Raw genomic sequence first — 18,642 nt, 5'->3', positions numbered from 1 at the left:
TTTGTCCCAATTTGAGAATTGTTGGTTGGTGAGTGGACACCAGACCTCACAACCACAGAGGCAATGGGTTCTATAACTGACTGAAGCATTTTTTTGCCAGACCCTAATTGGGATGTCAAGTTTTATGTTCCTTTTGATGGCAAAGAAGGCCCTTCTTGGCTTGTCTCTTAGATCGTTCACAGCCTTGTGGAATTTACCTGTGGTTTTGATGTTTAGGCCGAGGTAGATATAATATTTAGTGTGCTCTAGGGAAACAGTGTCTAGCCAGATTTGTTGTCCTGGCAACTGGACCTTTTTTGGAACACCATTATTTTTGTCTTACTGAGATTCATTGTCAGGGCCCAAGTCTGACAGAATCTGTGCAGAAGATCTAGGTGCTGTTGTAGGGCCCCCTTGGTTGGGGATAATAGCACCAGATCATCAGCAAACAGTAGACATTTGATTTCCGTGTCCGGTAAGGTGCATCCCTGTCTATTGTTCTAGTGCCCTCGCCAATTCATTGATATAAATATTGAAGAGGGTGGGGCTCAAGTTGTCTCACCCCATGGATGGCCCTGAGGAAAGACTGTGTGTTTGCTGCCAATTTTAACTGCACATTTATTGTTTGTGTACATTAATTTTATAATGTCATATGTTTTTCCTCCCACACTGATTTCCACCCATTTGTATAGCAGACCCTCATTCCAAATTGAGTCAAAAGCTTTTTTGAAATCTGCAAAGCATGAGAAGACTTTGTTTTGTTAAGGTTTATTTGTTTGTCAATAAGGGTGTACAGGGTGTATACATGATCTGTCATACGGTATTTTGGTAAGAAGCCAATTTGACATTTGCTCAGGACATTGTTTTCACTGAGGAAATGTTGGAGTCTGCTGTTGATGATACTGTAGAGGATTTTTCAGATATTTATGTTGAAACAGATTCCACGGTAATTATTGGGATCAAAGTTGTCTCCACTCTTGTGGATTGGGATGACCAGACCTTGGTTCCAAATATTGGGGAAGATCCCAGAGCTGATGATGAAATGTAAGAGTTTAAAAATAAACAATTTGAATTTGTGGTCTGTACATTTTAACAACATAGGCCTTTTTGGGTTGGAGGGTTTGTATTTTGTCCTGTAGCTCATCCAATGTAACTGGAGAATCCAATGGGTTCTGGAAGTCTTTAATAACTGACTCTGTTCAGTAAATTATCATGTATATGTTTTTGTTCTTGGTTCTTTGTTATATGGCCAAAAAGGTTGGAGAAAGGGTTTATCCATACATCTTCATTTTGGATAGGTAACTCTTCATGAATTGTTGTTTGTTTAGTGTGTTCCAATGTTTCCAGAAGTGATTTGATTCTATGGATTCTTTAATCACATTGAGCTTTTTTTCTAACATGCTGTTCCTTCTTTTTTCTTGGTGCATTTCTGTACTGTTTTAGTGTTTCCACATACAGTAGTGAAGGCGTAAGCTAAGGTTTTCTGGGTCTGTGTTTTTGGTTGGATAGGTTTCTCAATTTCTTTCTAAGGTTTTAGAATTCTTTATCAAACAATTTCTCGACGTTTTTGTTTTCTTAGGTTTTCTGCTTGAATTTAAATGACATATGTTAGCTAATAGTTCAAATATACTGTTCATGCTTCCTACTGCTGAGTTTACACCTTCACTATTGCAGGGAAACATTTTGTCCAGGAAAATGTCTAGGAGGGATTTGTTGTTGGCCAATTGTTTTTTGGTAGGTGTCTACACTACCCTCCTTCCATTTATAGCATTTCTTAACAGCATGCAGTTTTTTCGGCTTTGATGATTCATGGTTGAGTTTTGCTCTGTTCACGTAGATTGCGATTTTGCTGTGGTCTGAAAGGGGTTGGCTGACTGTGAATGCCCTGGGAGACTCTGGGTTGAGGTCAGTGATAAAGTACAGTAGTCTACAGTACTACTGCCAACAGATGCACTATACAGTGACAATAAAAAGTATGTGAACCCTTTGGAAATACCTGGATTTCTGCATAAATTGGTCATACAATTTTATCTGATCTTCATCTAGGTCACAACAATAGACAAACACAGTCTGCTTAAACTAATAACACACAAACAATTATATGTTTTCATGTCTTTATTGAACACACCGTGTAAACATTCACAGTGCAGGGTGGAAAAAGTATGTGAACCCTTGGATTTAATAACTGGTTGACCCTCCTTTGACAGCAATAACCTCAACCAAACGTTTTCTGTAGTTGCGAATCCGACCTGCACAACTGTCAGGAGGAATTTTGGACCATTCCTCTTTACAAAACTGTTTCAGTTCAGCAATATTCTTGGGATGTCTGGTGTGAACTGCTCTCTTGAGATGCTGTGGTCATGCAACAGCATCTCAATCGGGTTGAGGTCAGGACTGTGCCACTCCAGAAGGCGTGTTTTCTTCTGTTGAAGCCATTCTGTTGTTGATTTACTTCTGTGTTTTGGGTCGTTGTCCTGTTGCATCACCCAACTTCCCTGAGCCAGCAAAGCAGCCCCAAACCATGATGCTCCCGCCACCATACTTTACAGTTGGGATGAGGTTTTGATGAGGGTGTGCTGTGCCTTTTTATCTCCACACATAGTGTTGTGTGTTCCTTCCAAACAACTCATCTGTAGTTTCATCTGTCCACAGAATATTTTGCCAGTAGCGCTGTGGAACATCCAGGTGCACTTTTTCAAACTTCAGACGTGCAGCAATGTTTTTTTTGGACAGCAGTGGCTTCTTCCATGGTGTCCTCCCATGAACACCATTCTTGTTTATTATTTTACGTATCGTAGACTTGTCAACAGAAATGTTAGCATGTTCCAGAGATTTCTATAAGTCTTTAGCTGACACTCTAGGATTCTTCTTAACCTCATTGAGCATTCTGCGCTGTGCTCTTGCAGTCATCTTTGCAGGATGGCCAGTCCTAGGGAGAGTAGCAACAGTGCTGAACTTTCTCCATTTATTTTCTAGATTTTTGTGCTATTGACCGTACGTCTGTTTATCCCATGTGTAACTCTGTGTTGTTGTTTTTGTCGCACTGCTTTGCTTAATCTTGGCCAGGTTGCAGTTGTAAATGAGAACAAGGCCAGGTCGCAGTTGTAAATGAGAACTTGTTCTCATTTACAACTGTGACCTGGCCAATATAAAGCAAAGCAGTGCGACAAAAACAACAACACAGAGTTACACATGGGATAAACAAACATACAGTCAATAATACAACAGAAAATCTGTATACAGTGTGTGCAAATGAAGTAACGAGGTAAGGCAATAAATAGGCTATAGTGGTGAAGTAATTACAATTTAGCAATTAACACTGGAGTGATAGATGTGCAGATCAGGATGTGCAAGTAGAAATACTGGTGTGCAAAAGAGCAGTAAAATAAATAAATATGGCGATAAACATCAAGACTTTTAGAGATACTTTTGTAACCCTTTCCAGCTTTATGCAAGTCAACAATTCTTAATCTTAGGTCTTCTTAAATCTCTTTTGTTCGAGGCATGATTCACATCAGGCAATGCTTCTTGTGAATAGCAAACTCAAATGTTGTGAGTGTTTTTTATAGGGCAAGGCTGCTGTAACCAACATCTCCAATCTCGTCTCATTGATTGGACTCCAGGTTAGCTGAATCCTGACTCCAATTAGCTTTTGGAGAAGTCATTAGCCTAGAGGTTCACATACCTTTTCCAACCTACACTGTGAATGTTTAAATGATGTATTCAATATAGACAACAAAAATACAATAATGTGTGTGTTATTAGTTTAAGCACACTATGTTTGTCCATTGTTGTGACTTAGATGAAGATCAGATAACATTTGAGGAGCAATTATGCAAAGATCCAGGTAATTCCAAAGGTTTCACATACATTTTCTTGCCACTGTAGGTGTACCTACCAGAGGAGTCCCCTCGAAGGCTACTATTGACTATGTAAAGACCCAGCGTGCAACAGAGATGCAGGAGTTGTGATCTGTTTTTGTTGGTTGTTTTGTCATAGTTGTGTTTAGAGGGGGATATGGGGGAGGGAATGCTGTCACCTCCAGGTAGGTCTTTGTCCCCCTGTGTGCTACTTGTCCAGTTCTGGCATTTAGGTTGCCCTGGACTAGTACATGTCCCTGAGCCTGGAAATGGTGGATGGTGGTGAAGCTGTCGTCACTAAAGTATGGGGATTCTATAGTGGGTCGTATACAGGAGGTAGTATATAGGTAGTATACAGGTAGTTTACAGGAGGACATTTTCATCTGTTGAAATAATTTCCCTATTAATTTCTAACAAGATGTTAAATGCTCCTGTTTTAATTAATTTAATAGAGTGGGTTAGGTATGAACTATACCAAATTAGCATACCCCCTAAGTCTCTTCCCTATTTTATACCTGGTAGTTTGGTGGATAGGACTACCAGCTCTCTGTAATTTAGAGGGCAACCAGTGGGTCCATCTCCTCTATACCATGTTTCTTGTAGAATAACACTTTCTGTATTTCTGATTTCTTTGGTGATGTGTGGGATCCTGCTCTTTAGGCCAAAGGCAGATGACCTTAGACCTTGAATATTCCAGCATGAGATGGTAAAAGCTTTGTGCTCCACAGTGTCCACAGATCATTAGTTGTGAGCATGCTGAGCATCTGGTGAATGCCTCTTAGGTTAATGGATGGGGCTTGATTGGGTGTAGGAGTTGGGCCTGTTGCTCTGCTCACGACCTGGGCATATGTGTTGCTGTCATGTTGAAGTCCTTGCTGTAGGGATGGGGGGCATGGAGGGGCATAGGCCTGATCTGGGGGGGGGGGGGGGGGGGGCTACATAGGGTGTGGCCAGGGTTGGTTTGGGGGGGTCGACTGGTTGGGGGTGTGGCTGGTGATGCTGTGGTCTGGGCGTAGGTCCTCTGGGTGCAGGTCTGGGGGGTCTGGGAGGGAGACTTGGTTCTGGGAGGGAGTCTTACATATCTGGGCAGGATGCTCATCATTCTGTTGCTCCTGTGTGAGGTACTGGGTCTGCGGTTGAGTGTTATGAATCGCAGGGTCCTGGCAAATCTTGTAGATGTGTACCTGGTCATAGAGTCTGTCCAAATCAGACAAACAGAATGATCCCTTTGATTGTTGTCTAATTCCTTCTCGCATCTACACTCTCTCCTCCTCTCACCTTTTCCCTTTGCTTGTAGACTTCAGTGCACAACACATCTCCTGTCTGTGACTAGGCAAAAAAAAACGTTCTAAGCCAAACCTTCATATCATAACCGCTAACCGCTACACAGCCTACATCGTTGTCACCATATTAACATCATAGTCAACATAGCTACTAGAACTAACACGTAAACCTGCTACAATCATGCAGTATAGTGTACAGTCAACAGCAAGCAATTTAGCAGTTACACCGGCGAGCCCCGGTGGCAAAATATTTATAAAAACAAAAGCTTACCATGACTTAGAAGAGTTCCAGTGTTGGATAGCCATAGCCAGCTAGCTAACATAGCATCCTTCACTGTTTGAGCTGGGTGTTTGAATATGCTAAACTAGCTAGCTGCAATCGCTAGCTAAGTAAGTGAAAGTAAAAATAAATACATCTAAATATAGCTAGCTCTCTCTCTCTCTCTTGGTTCTTCTTCATTGTATGCACTGAAGTGCTAGCTAGCTGTAGCTTATGCTTTCAGTACTATTTTAATTCTCTGATCCTTTGATTGGGTGGACAACATGTCAGTTCATACTGTAAAAACTCTAATAAGTTGGAGGCTGTCCTCCAGAAGTTGTCATAATTTCTCTGTAAGTCTATGGAAGGGGGTGAGAATCACAAGCCTCCTAGGTTTTGTATTGAAGTCAATGTACAGTACCCAGAGGAGGACGGAAACTAGCTGACCTCTGGCTACATCATGGTGCCTAACCATTTGAGTCTATTAGGAGCAGAATCTCTGGCTTTTTTGTGAAAAGCCAGAGGGGGGTTGTCAAGAGGGCTATCAGGGGGGCTGACAGGGGTTGCTAGTAGGGGGGTGGGTCTGATGGGTTAGTGGATCCTGTCTTGTCTGTCCTGGCTGTGGTCGGGGTCTGAAGAGGGATGTTCTGTTGGCTTCTCTGGGGGGAAGGCCAGCTCTCTCACAAGTTGTTCATTGTCCCATCTCAGCTTTCTCAGCTTTCTCACCGCTTTCTCACCCTTCAGCACTCTCGCCCCTTCCTCCTGCTGGGCTGTTTTCCTCTCCCTCCTGTTGGAGTTTTGTCACCACAGTCCAGAGTGCAGACACGTCTCTCTCCCTTTTCAGCTCTCTGGTTTAGGGGGTGTTGTTGTGCTGGTCTGTTGGTACCTGTGCTGTCTGGCACTTTCTCTCTCTGTCTGTCTTTTTCTCTCTCTATCTCTCTCGCTCTCGCTCTCTCGAACAGGGCTGGTTACAGTGGAATGTGTGATAGCATTGACTACATTGAATAGGGCTCAAGAGAATATCCATGATCTCAGAAGGTCCAATTAGCATGTGCCAATCCTACAGTGCTAGTTGTAGTGGAATGTTGTGCTAGGGTGAGCTACATAAAACGAGTATAATGGAATGTTTTATTGAGAATGCTAATGCTATAATGCTAGTCCCTGGTTGATGAGCTCTCTCTGGCTCGCCCCTTGTGCATATTTCATCATCACATTGCTCTGCCTAATTAGGTCAGATAGATCCACACTCATTCCCATGGCAACCGATGTGCGGTGCGTACACTGGTGCGGTGGCTCGTTGGTGTATGTGGATTGGTGTGTGTGTGTGTTTTTAGAGTCTGTGTGCATGTGTGTGTGTGCTTCCCTGCATCTGTCTGTCTCTCTGTGTGTGTGTGTGTGTGTGTGTGTGTGTGTGTGTGTGTGTGTGTGTGTGTGTGTGTGTGTGTGTGTGTGTGTGTGTGTGTGTGTGTGTGTGTGTGTGTGTGTGTGTGTGTGTGTGTGTGTGTTGTCGTTAGATATAATGAACCCCATCAGCACATTGGGTCTAGTTACTAAACCTACGCCTCTACTGACTTCCTCGATAGTCCTTTGAAAGCGATACTGTCAAGGCTACAATGGAATTTGGAGGGATTTTTAAGAAAGAGCAGATTTATGTTGCTGTAAATAATGTGTTCTCAGTCCCTCAGGGAAATAAGGGTTCAATATAAATGAAATGTGCTCCCAATACCATTCTACAATGTGCCAAGGTACTGAGGAGATGCTACTAACATGTTTATGTTGATGAACTTGACAGTCATGCAAGAGACTTATAATGCAGTCAGTCAAATTATTACTGTCTCATGCTTCCTACCAGGAAGAGTTTGTACTGGATACATCAATGTTAGGCTCAAAGTGGGTGCTTAGCTAATTATCCAATTGAGAAAAGTGGTAGCTTGATTGCTGCTATCCTGATAATTGACTGCCACTTTTAAAAAGTCTTGAGGCTTTCCCAGAATTTCAAATGGACCCTATCCCCTCCTCCCTAGTCCTTCCTCCCTTGCCCATCCTCCCTAGCCCCTCCTTTAGATCTGAATGGGTTGGATAGGAGCAATATTGCGGAAATTATATCAATCCTATAAAAAGGCAAAAGTCAAGCAAGTACCATATTGCCTATACCTACCCAATCCCTTCAGATCTCCTAGTGTCTACGGAGGAGGGGCTATGGGGTCCATTTAGATTAGATCTAGATCTGATCTGGGAAACAGCTGTAAAGATTTGACTTGATGTAAGACTAACTTTGATGATGATTTACACAGATTGTACCACCAAGATCTTATCCACTCCTTGAATATTTTGATTTTGACTAAGCTACAACTGGCATTCTTTGAAAGTTGGGGATAATCCTCGCTCTGCAGTGTAGCACAATGAAAGATAAGAGTTTTGTGTAAAATTCGGGTTTCTCATTAAGTGCAATTTGTTTCCTATCTCCCTATGGTTGCTTGGGGCATTAACCCTTTTTATGGGGTTAAATTAAGGTTAGATGTCTTGTTTTGTAGAACATATTTCATCATTGTTCAAATGGATGGGATATGATTGGCCCCGAGCTCAACAACAACCTATGGTGTATGTTTGAAGAATAACAGTGTATGTTTCCAAACCATGTTGATGAGAAACAATAAGGAGTGACAACTCCGATACAGAATTACTATAACACTCAGAATGAACCCGTAGTGCACTTTCCCTTTATCTGCATGCAATTGAATTGGGGTTTAGTCTAGAGAGAGAGGTAAAGCAAGTATAGGTTCACACCTTGAGTACAGTGTTTTATATTCTGACTGAACTCAAAGTGTGGTTCATTCTATCTACAATGGATTGAATCTTGAATTAGAATCTAGGGAGATGTTCTGGACGTGTATGTGTGTTTCGGCTCTTCTCCCAGCCTTTGCCCCCTCTGTGGGTGAGAGACAGCTTCTCTGACAGCCTCTGACTATCCTTCAGCCTCACCACTCCTCCTCTCCCAAGGCGCTAGCTGTCTCCACAGCCCGTCTGTCAGCCATCCACTACCCGCCATGATGGAGGGAGGCTGCATGGGATATCAGCCCATCTCGACGCCGAAACTGTTTGGGAAATGGAAAATGAAGGAGAAACCCCATTGGTCTATAGTTTTTATTGGTTGGCGATGTTTTTGTAGATAATAAGAATGGCATACTAGGCTGGCACGATGTGGAATGATAGGAATATTTTTCACAGAAAGGTTCATTACTGGTATGGTATGGTGTTTTCACTTCACTTACAGTATGTTACCTGTAGATATAGTGTAGTATTGGGTGATCTGTGTCTAAAGTACAATACAGGCCAGGGTTTGAGGTGAAAGAAGGAAATTGATACTCTAAGGTATTAACACAGTGGGACTGTGTAGACAGTAGAGGTGCAGTCATGTAAAACAAAGGGAAAAACACAATGAACACAATAATTATTGACCCAATACTTTACATATAACTATGCGGTGAGTATAGAATTCAATCATACTGTCTGTAACAATTTTTCTGCATTATTTCTCAACATTTTTAGTGGAAATATATGTTTGAATCCCAACTGTAAAATATTGCATATTTCACTTATTTACATTTTGTGGGCTTTGAATCGTTATTTAAGGCGATTGATTTCTGTCCTAAGAGTTCAGTTCCAACCGAAGGGTATTCTAACAGGTTTCTCTAGCATTCATGGTATCGATTTAGTGTCGGAATCTGTTTATCGACGATGCTTAGGGTTTGTGAATATGTAACTTAACACTCTGTTGAGCTTTCTAAATGGCAGTAGTTTAGTAAAGCTACTGTATAGTGTGGTGATTCCTCACTATCCCAGGAAGATACAAATATTTCCTAAAGACATAAAAGCATGAAAATGCTTCTCACATGTAATGCTGAGTCTGAACATGCAATAAACATGCATCCCAAAAGATTAACTAAATTCTTTCCACTCTGTGAAGATGCTTTCTAAAATACAGTATGTTTAAATTTTACCCAATGCATAGGCCTAATAACTTACAATATTGACCATTAGCCGGCATTCTCTTGTTGCCTCGCGTCAGCGCATGTTGAGCGGAGCTTAAATCAGAGCAAATCCAATTATCTTCTTTAATGGGCATCGGGGAAACAGTCAACCTTAACTGAGTCATAATGACCCTACAGTAATCATGACTTACAATGTGTTCTGAGGAAAATGCTTGCCTCCATCTACTATCTTCACAAAACATCTAACCCCCCCCCCCGACATCTCACCTTCATGAACACTGCTGCCCAGTCGTATCAAATCAAATAGCTGTACTTCACCAACTAGGATGACACGCTCACCCCCTTTAATATCAAATCATGCTCCAACTGCCCTCTATGGAGGTTGAGATCAATACACACTACTCTTGTACCGTCATTAAACAAGGTGGGACTCAAGTAGAATAGGAACATTAGAGTTGATGTAACAATTAACTTAAGCCTTGGCCAACTCTTTGTAGAGAATTGTACTGAAAGAATGGGGCAGAGGTAAATTGATTAAATGGGGCAGAGGTAACTGTATACAGGAGTAATTCTTACAATATAGTGAACTGGACTGTGTGGGTCTTTTAGCCACACTGTGGTAGTAGAACTGTGTGTTACCTTTCACCACAAATGTTGGTTGATGTTGGTTCCTCTAATGTCATATATCCATCTATTTGCATGGATATGAACCCTACAATGAACTGTGTTCATGGGTCGGGTTCATTAGAACACACCATAGCAAAACATTTTGCGACAGAAAACAAAAACAAGCATTTCTTATTGGAGTAGTTCAAATAGTGCCTTCTCATCTCACCCAGTTTCAGAGCATTTTCTTCAGTTTAGTGACGAATGAACATGACCCTGTTGTCTGTCCAGGTTTGACCACGCTGCAGGTGGTTCTGGACACGGCTGCGGAGAGGAAGTGGCAGGTGACGGCCATTAACGTGGGCAACCTGAAGGACGAGAGGAAAGACGAGGCCTATCGCTCCCTCTTCCAGGACCTGGAGAACAAGAAGGAGAGACGGGTCATCCTCGACTGTGAACAGGACAAAGTCCGAGACATTATGGAGCAGGTACAAGCTCAGTATGTGTAATGCAGCGAGTGAGATGTTGTTGGCGTGTGCTTGTGTGTTTGATTTTACTAGCCTTGTGGGGACCAGAAGTCCTCACAAGGATAGTAAAACAAGGAAGATTCATACAAGTGGGGACATTTCCTCAGTCCCCACAAGGAAAAAGGATATTTTAGGTTTAGGGGTTAGGTTTAGGGTTACAAATAGGGTTAGGATTATAATTAGGGATTAGGTTTAGGGTTGAGGCTAAGTTAAGGGTTAGGTTAAGGGTTAGGGAAAATATAATTTTGAATGGGAATCAATTGTTTGCTCCCCGCAAATCAAATGTGTGTGTGTGTGTATATCAACTGCTTATGTTTGTGTGCATCCTTGCCTGCAAACTATTCACATCTACCCACCAAGTAGACTGAGACCTTGCAACAATCCCTCTAATTGTTATATTAGAATTAAAAGGCATAGAGATTCACACGAACAGGTTATTTCTAAACCTTCCCTAGACCCTGGGATAGTCCATTGATTAGTATTTAAAGCAAGCAGACATATTTAACCATGTTTAACCAATGCCCAAATTCACCCCGCTGTTGCATGCTAGAGCTTTTATCTGAGAGAAAAATAATCCAACCTGGTCACTCTCTCCTGCCAAAGGAAGTCACTTAAAATGCATTTTTATTCAAATGATTCTTCAAATCGCTATATAAAATGCATTTTTATTCAAATGATTCTTCAAAACTCTATATGTAACTGGATTTCTAAGTGGAGGTGTTACTCATGTGGTGGGATTAGTTGCAGGTGTGTCATTTGAGATAGTTACTAAAATGGCTTTTGAGGTAGTTACTGAAATGGGCTTCCTGTTTTAGTTTCGGTACTGACAAGGATAAAACTGGCAGGTGGCAGTGGGTTATGACTTTTAATCAAAAGAATTGTACATGCTACAGGTATAATGTGGAAATATGATAGTGCTTAGCATTTAACAGAAATGTAGGTTAATTTTAGTTTTTTAACAACTAATTGACCGATGTCGGTTCAATTATTTACTGACGTCAGTTCAATTATTAGAATTCCGTTTCGTTCTTTTTTTTTTCTGTGAGCTCAATGAGCAGTTTCTCCAGAGATAAATCAGATCCAGCCTGAATTGTGCGATGTAGTAGGGAGTTTTAGTTTCCAACAGGACAATATTCTACATAGTTTAGCGCAAACACTGTGGTGATTAACTACAAAGACCATAATCCATTGCGCGCCTACTTGTCCGGTTGGTTGGGCAGAGATCTGTATATAATGACTAGATGCTCATGTCACCGCCTTAACAATGGGAGTCGTTGTTCCAAAAGAAGGAAGGCAGGTGGCAGCAAGCTTAGTTCCAAAATAAGCCATAGAAACGCATTGGGCTCATTTTGGACAGATTTTGGCGAGTGAAACCTTTCGCATCGCCACTTCCTCTCTGGTGTGTAGAGGGAGAGAAGAGATGAAGAACACGCGATCGAGAGGGATAGAGAGCAGTTGTTTTGCGAGGTATCCCTACCGGAAAATACGTGATCTAAGTGATTGATAGTTGGTATTCAGCAGTCATAAAAGTATGCCTTATTTAATTTAAGGAACTACTAAAATTGTGATTTTGTCATACAGCATAGCCAGCAGCTCTAGATGATGAGATGATGACTTGGAATGAAATAATAAAGTCATCAAATATAACTAATGTAATATACACAACAACAAAAATATTTTATTAAGGTAAAGTAATGTGAATAATGGATGGTTAATATATGATAGGCAGTAATAGGCATCAACTACCATCATGGGACTTTTATTAATTGTTTTTGTCTGTGTTATTACAGCATTCAATTCACATAATACATAGTGCATTTAAAGTAAAACAAAAAAATCTAAACCGAAATCGTAAACCGTGATAATTTTTTGATAATCGAACAGAAAGCGAATTGACCTCAAAAAGCACTAATCGCTCCACAGTAAAATATGACAATGGATGTTTTTTTGTGTTTGGTAGATAAAGAGTTATAACTCCACTGACGTATACAATTTTCATTCTCAAACATGACTGCTGTACCATGAGGAATATGATTACTTGGAGACTGTCTTGTTTGGTTTCCACGTCATTATGGTTTCTGTTCTGTTTCCCTATCTGATGTTGCCCCCAGGTCATCACCATTGGCAGACATGTGAAAGGCTACCACTACATCATTGCAAATTTGGTAAGTTTTCACACCTCTGTTAACCAGCAGTGGAATTGTAATCTCAGGAAGAACAAAGTGATTTGTAAAATAATTTATCAAGCTCAAAGCATAGTGATAAGACATTGAGAACACAGAGTGATTGTCTTCCATTTGAACCCCCTACGTATTACACAATTAGTTAGCTTAATCTATTAAATCATTCCTTTCCCATTTATTTATTTTTTCGCTGACATTTCGATAGCTTGGGACTATAAGGTTCTATCTGCAAAAAGATGATTCTGAGATAATTGGCTGTAAAGTTCCGAACCCTCATTGGTGTGATGGTGTCAGAAATGTTTATCTTTTGAACTTAATGACATCAATAATTATTCATGGTTTTATTCTGTGTTATTACAGCATTCAATCCTTTGAACAGAACGAGGTTATGTCAATATCTAAGTTTTGGGAAAAAAATGCAGGTAGAACCTCTTGATTTGTATGATGGCAAACATTTCCATTTTATCTCATTTGATTTCCTTGTTTTAATTTCAGGGTTTTGTGGATGGGGACCTCTCCAAAATCCAATATGGTGGCGCCAACGTGTCAGGTTTCCAGATTGTGGATTTTGATGACCCGTTGGTGTCCAAATTTGACCAGAGGTGGGAGGCTCTGGAGGAGAAGGAATACCCTGGTGCCGACAGCAAGATTAGGGTGAGTAGATATCCACATTGGGTTCGGTTGAGAGGCACTCAGCTAGCATTCTTCTGTCTTCGGGGAGCAGTGAGGTGTCTGCCGATTAAAAATGTTTCTCCACCCTTCTCACTCACTCACTCACTCATACTGTGCGCGTGCAAACCCAGGAACACAGCCGCATGCCCACACACAGACACGCACACTAACAAGTAGTCACAACCCCCCTCACACACACACCACCTCTTCCTCCCCCTCCCCTGTGTCCCCATATCCCCCCACACACACACACACCCATCCCCCTCTGTTCTATTGCAGTACACATCTGCGTTGACCTACGACTCGGTGCAGGTGATGACAGAGGCCTTCCGCTACCTGCACAAGCAGCGCATTGACATCGCCAGGAAGGGCAACAACGGCGACTGTCTGGCCAACCCCGCTGTGCCCTGGGCGCAGGGAGTGGAGATCGAGCGCGCACTCAAACAGGTGATAGCATGGGGTTGCCGTGGCAACGGCTGTCTGGCTCTACCACAAACACACACAGAGACTGAATTATAAGGACACACACATACACACTCACACACATACGTATGCACACACACACAAACGCACACAAACACATTCTCCCCTGAGCTAACAGTGACAATCGTCTGCCCACACACAATAGTCAGCCTCCAGCTTCAGAGCTTAGACAAGGCAATGTGAATCCAAATCTGTGTGGAGAAACTGAATTGGTTTTGTCTATGACAGAGGTATTTAATTGTGGCGTCTTGCAATTCTGACAATGTGCTTTTGTGTCCTTTTAGGTTCGTGTGGACGGCCTCACTGGGAACATTCAGTTCGATCAACATGGCAAACGAGTCAACTACTCAGTTAATATCATGGAGCTGAAAAATAATGGTCCTGTGAAGGTATGCTAGTGTTTCTGAATATGAATATGTCTAGAACATGTCAGAATCTTAATAGATCAAGGTTGTATAATATATGAGACAGTCTTTAATGTGTTTGTCTGTGATGGAACAAGACAACAGCACATCAGAACTGAACCAATAGAGCAAAGATCTAAAGACACGACATTGGATGGAATTGGCCTACAGAAATCAACCATTTTTTGCACAGAGAGAAGAAATGACAGAGAATTTATAACATGGCTGTGTAGATGCTTCAGTTCTTTCCCACCATGTGAAACAACAACACTGTCTACTGTCTCATGACATTATGGCATTGTTCATTCACTATTCATTATTTCCTCCACAGATTGGATATTGGAATGAAGTTGACAAAATGGCTGTCACAAAATCAGACGTGTTCCCGAATGACACAACAGGGATGGAAAACAAAACTGTCATTGTGACCACAATCTTGGTAATGACTTATCATAGACTCTATTCATACTAACTGACTCATGAATACACAACAATTGGATATAATTTCCTTGGATTAGTTTCTCACTTAGCAATTGTTACTAGTCCATAGAATCATGTTTTTACGACATTACAGTGTCCATATAAAATCAAATAAAATTGTATTTGTCACATGCGCCGAATACAACAGCAGACCTTACCGTGAAATGCTTACTTACAAGCCTTAATCCACAATGCAGTTCAAGAAATAGAGAAAATTGACTAAATATACTAAAGTAAAAAATAAAATAAAAGTAACACAATAAAATTACAATAACGAGGCTATATACAGGGGTTACCGGTACTGAGTCAATATGTGCAGGGGTACAGTTTAGTCGAGGTAATTTGTACATGTAAGTAACGGTAAAGTGACTATGCATAGATAATAAACAGCGAGTACCAGCAGTGTAAAAACAAAGGGGGGGGGGGGGGGTTGTCAATGTAAATAGTCCGGGTGGCCATTTGATTAACTGTTCAGCAGTCTTATGGCTTGGGGGTAGAAGCTGTTAAGGAGCCTTTTGGACCTATACTTGGCGCTCCAGTACCACTTCCGTACGGTAGCAGAGAGAACAGTCTATGACTTGGGTGACTAGAGTCTTTGACACTTTTTTGGGCCTTCCTCTGACACCGCTTAATATATAGGTCCTTGATGGCAAGAAGCTTGGCCCTAGTAATGTAGTGGGTGGTACGCACTACCCTCTGTAGCGCTTTACAGTCGGATGCCGAGAAGTTGCCATACCAGGCGGTGATGCAACCGATCAGGATGCTCTCAATGGTGCAGCTGTGGAACTTTAACTTTTTGAGGATCTGGGGAACCATGCCAAATCTTTTCAGTCTTGTGAGGGAGAAAAGGTGTTCTCTTCACGATTATCTTGGTGTGCTAGACCATGATAGTTTGTTGGTGATGTGGACAACAAGGAATTTGAAACTCTCGACCCGCTCCACTGCAGCCTCTTCGATGTTAACGGGGGCCTGTTTGGCCCTCCTTTTCGTATTGTCCACGATCATCTCCTTTGTCTTGATCACGTTGAGGGAGAGGTTGTTGTCCTGACACCACACTGCCAGGTCTCTGAACTCCTCCCTACATGCTGTCTCGTCGTTGCCGATGACACAACAGTGGTAGGCCTGATCACCGACAACGATGAGACAGCCTATAGGGAGGAGATCAGAGACCTGGCCATGTGGTGCCAGGACAACAACCTCTCCCTCAACGTGATCAAGACAAAGGAGATGATTGTGGACTACAGGAAAAAGAGGACCGAGCACCCCCCCATTCTCATCAACTGGGCTGCAGTGGAGCAGGTTGAGAGCTTCAAGTTCCTTGGTGTCCACATCACCAACAAACTAACATAGTCCAACCACACCAAGACAGTCATGAAGAGGGCACGACAAAACCTAATCCCCCCTCAGGAGACTGAAAATATTTGGCATGGGTCCTCAGATCCTCAAAAGGTTCTACAGCTGCACCATCGAGAGCATCCTGAGTGGTTAAATCACTGCCTGGTATGTCATCTGCTTGGCCTCTGACCGCAAGGCACTACAGAGGGTAGTGGGAATGGCCCAGTACATCACTGGGGCCAAGCTTCCTGCCATCCAGGACCTCTATACCAGGCGGTGTCAGAGGAAGGCCCCAAAAATTGTCAAATACTCCAGCCACCCTAGTCATAGACTGTTCTCTCTGCTACTGCATGGCAAGCGGTACCGGAACCATAAGTCTAGGTCCAACAGGCTTCTAAACAGCTTCTACTCCAAAGCCATAAGACTCCTAAACATCTAATCAAATGGCTACCCAGACTATTTGCATTGCCCCCCCCCCCCCTTCGCCTCTTCTACAGCGCAGCTACTCTCTGTTGTTATCATCTATGCATAGTAGACTTTAACAACTCTCCTTACATGTACATATTACTTCAACTAACCGGTGCCCTCGCGCATTGACTCTGTACCGGTACCCCCTTGTATATTGTCTCACTATTGTTATTTAACTGCTGCTCTTTAATTACTTGTTACTTTTATTTCTTATTCTTATCCGTATTTTTTTAAACTGCATTGTTGGTTAGGGGCTTGTAAGTAAGTGTTTCACTGTTGTATTCAGCGCATGTGAATAATAACATTTGATTTGATTTGATTTCAGTCATGCTTGGCCACGCAGTCGTGGATGAACAGAGAGTACAGGAGGGGACTAAGCACACTGAGGCTGTCCTAATATGGACACCATACAACATACACAAACCAACCCATAGTTGTCTAGGGGCTCTATTCACTCAGATTTGCAAAAGTTCAGCTTTACAGCGTGATTGAAATTTAAAGGCAACCTTCCTGCTTTATCAGAGACTTCATTCACAGTAAATGCTGTTTATGTCGGCTCAATCGGAAATTACCTTAACATCTCTATCACGGAATCTGTAACACTTCAGCTTTCCATATTGAATAGAGCTCTAAGTCTGTTACAACATTAAGTTCATGAAACTATTCATTCCTCTGTCTTTGTACAAAGCTAGCATGTATACCATGATGTAAAGCCTAAAGGCAAGCCTACTGGACTAAACAGTATTTGTAATTTTCTCCCTCAGGAAGCCCCATATGTAATGCTTAAGAAGAACGCTGACCTTTTTCTAGACAATGAAAGATACGAGGGCTACTGTGTAGATTTGGCCGCTGAGATAGCCAAGCACTGCGGCTTCAAATACCAGCTGAAAATTGTGGGGGATGGAAAATACGGAGCCCGAGACGCTGAGACCAAGATCTGGAATGGAATGGTGGGAGAGCTCGTCTATGGGGTAAGAAAAGAGATACATGGATCTTCTAATACTGATCACATCCAATGACCTGCTGTATACAAACTATTGAAACATTCCCAGTAGTTCCCTTTAAACACAACTAAACCTTATCCTGTTTCCCTAGAACAATAAGCTCCTTCCTCCTCTCTTATCCAGAAAGCTGATATAGCCGTGGCACCGTTGACCATTACCCTCGTCCGAGAAGAAGTCATTGACTTCTCCAAGCCCTTCATGTCCTTGGGGATCTCCATCATGATCAAGAAGCCCCAGAAGTCTAAACCTGGAGTCTTCTCTTTCCTGGACCCTCTGGCCTATGAGATCTGGATGTGCATCGTGTTTGCCTACATCGGTGTGAGCGTGGTGCTCTTCCTGGTCAGCCGATTCAGCCCATACGAGTGGCACACAGAGGAGTACGAGGATGGCCAGATCCAGACTAATGAATCGACCAACGAGTTTGGGATATTCAACAGTCTCTGGTTCTCCCTCGGCGCCTTTATGAGACAGGGCTGTGACATCTCGCCAAGGTGGGTCTCAAACTGCCTTCTGATTGTACGTTGTTAGGCTGGCTCACTGTGATTTACTAGTATTCTTACATTGATCTTCTGGCTCAGTTTTACCAACCTGGCAACTCATACTACAACGGCCATCTACGGTAATCATCTCTCCCTCCTCTCCCCTTTAACTATTCCCCAGGTTGTTGTATTAAAAAATGGCAATGTAATCTCAATCATTTTACCCTGTAAAATAACGAGATAAAAATATACATTAACGATATCTCTACAAACTTAATCTCAGGACATGACACTTTGATTCACTTCCTGTAGAATCCTTGCAGTCCTTGTGCGCTCAACATACAGCATAATACTTAAACAGACTAAAAATACCATAGGCCCAGTCATATTACTGATTGGCATATAGCCATTTAATGAGGTGCGAGTGCAGCAGATTATGTTAAGCAGGCTCCCACTTTGCACCAGAGATGGGACAGTCAGTCACATGAATTCTGGGAGATTTGTCATCAACCCTCCTCCTACATATCCACTCCCCCAGTCATGTTGAGTCAGGAAAGATAAGCTGTGGCGTGAATGTGTAGCTGTTCCCCACCGCATCCCTTTGTGTATGAATGATACTTGCTGATGT

General features: G+C 42.2%; 1 protein-coding gene across 5 annotated transcripts in view; it reads left to right on the top strand.

The window, feature by feature from the left end:
- gria2b (glutamate receptor, ionotropic, AMPA 2b) overlaps positions 1-18,642 on the top strand; it is a 63,216-nt gene that overhangs the window by 36,883 nt on the left and 7,691 nt on the right. For all 5 annotated transcript variants that reach the window (XM_014199219.3, XM_014199221.3, XM_014199218.3 and 2 more), the window contains exons 4-11: positions 10,271-10,467; positions 12,618-12,671; positions 13,185-13,343; positions 13,641-13,808; positions 14,129-14,233; positions 14,580-14,687; positions 17,296-17,502; positions 17,659-18,026. In XM_014199219.3, the coding sequence (XP_014054694.1) occupies positions 10,271-10,467; positions 12,618-12,671; positions 13,185-13,343; positions 13,641-13,808; positions 14,129-14,233; positions 14,580-14,687; positions 17,296-17,502; positions 17,659-18,026 (1,366 nt within the window). The remainder of the gene's footprint in view (positions 1-10,270; positions 10,468-12,617; positions 12,672-13,184; positions 13,344-13,640; positions 13,809-14,128; positions 14,234-14,579; positions 14,688-17,295; positions 17,503-17,658; positions 18,027-18,642) is intronic.

This window comes from Salmo salar, chromosome 05 (assembly GCF_965601325.2).
Source record: "Salmo salar chromosome 05, fSalSal1, whole genome shotgun sequence".
NCBI lineage: Eukaryota > Metazoa > Chordata > Actinopteri > Salmoniformes > Salmonidae > Salmo > Salmo salar.
Note: the sequence above shows the minus strand (reverse complement) of the source record. Positions and strands in the feature narration are given on the sequence as shown.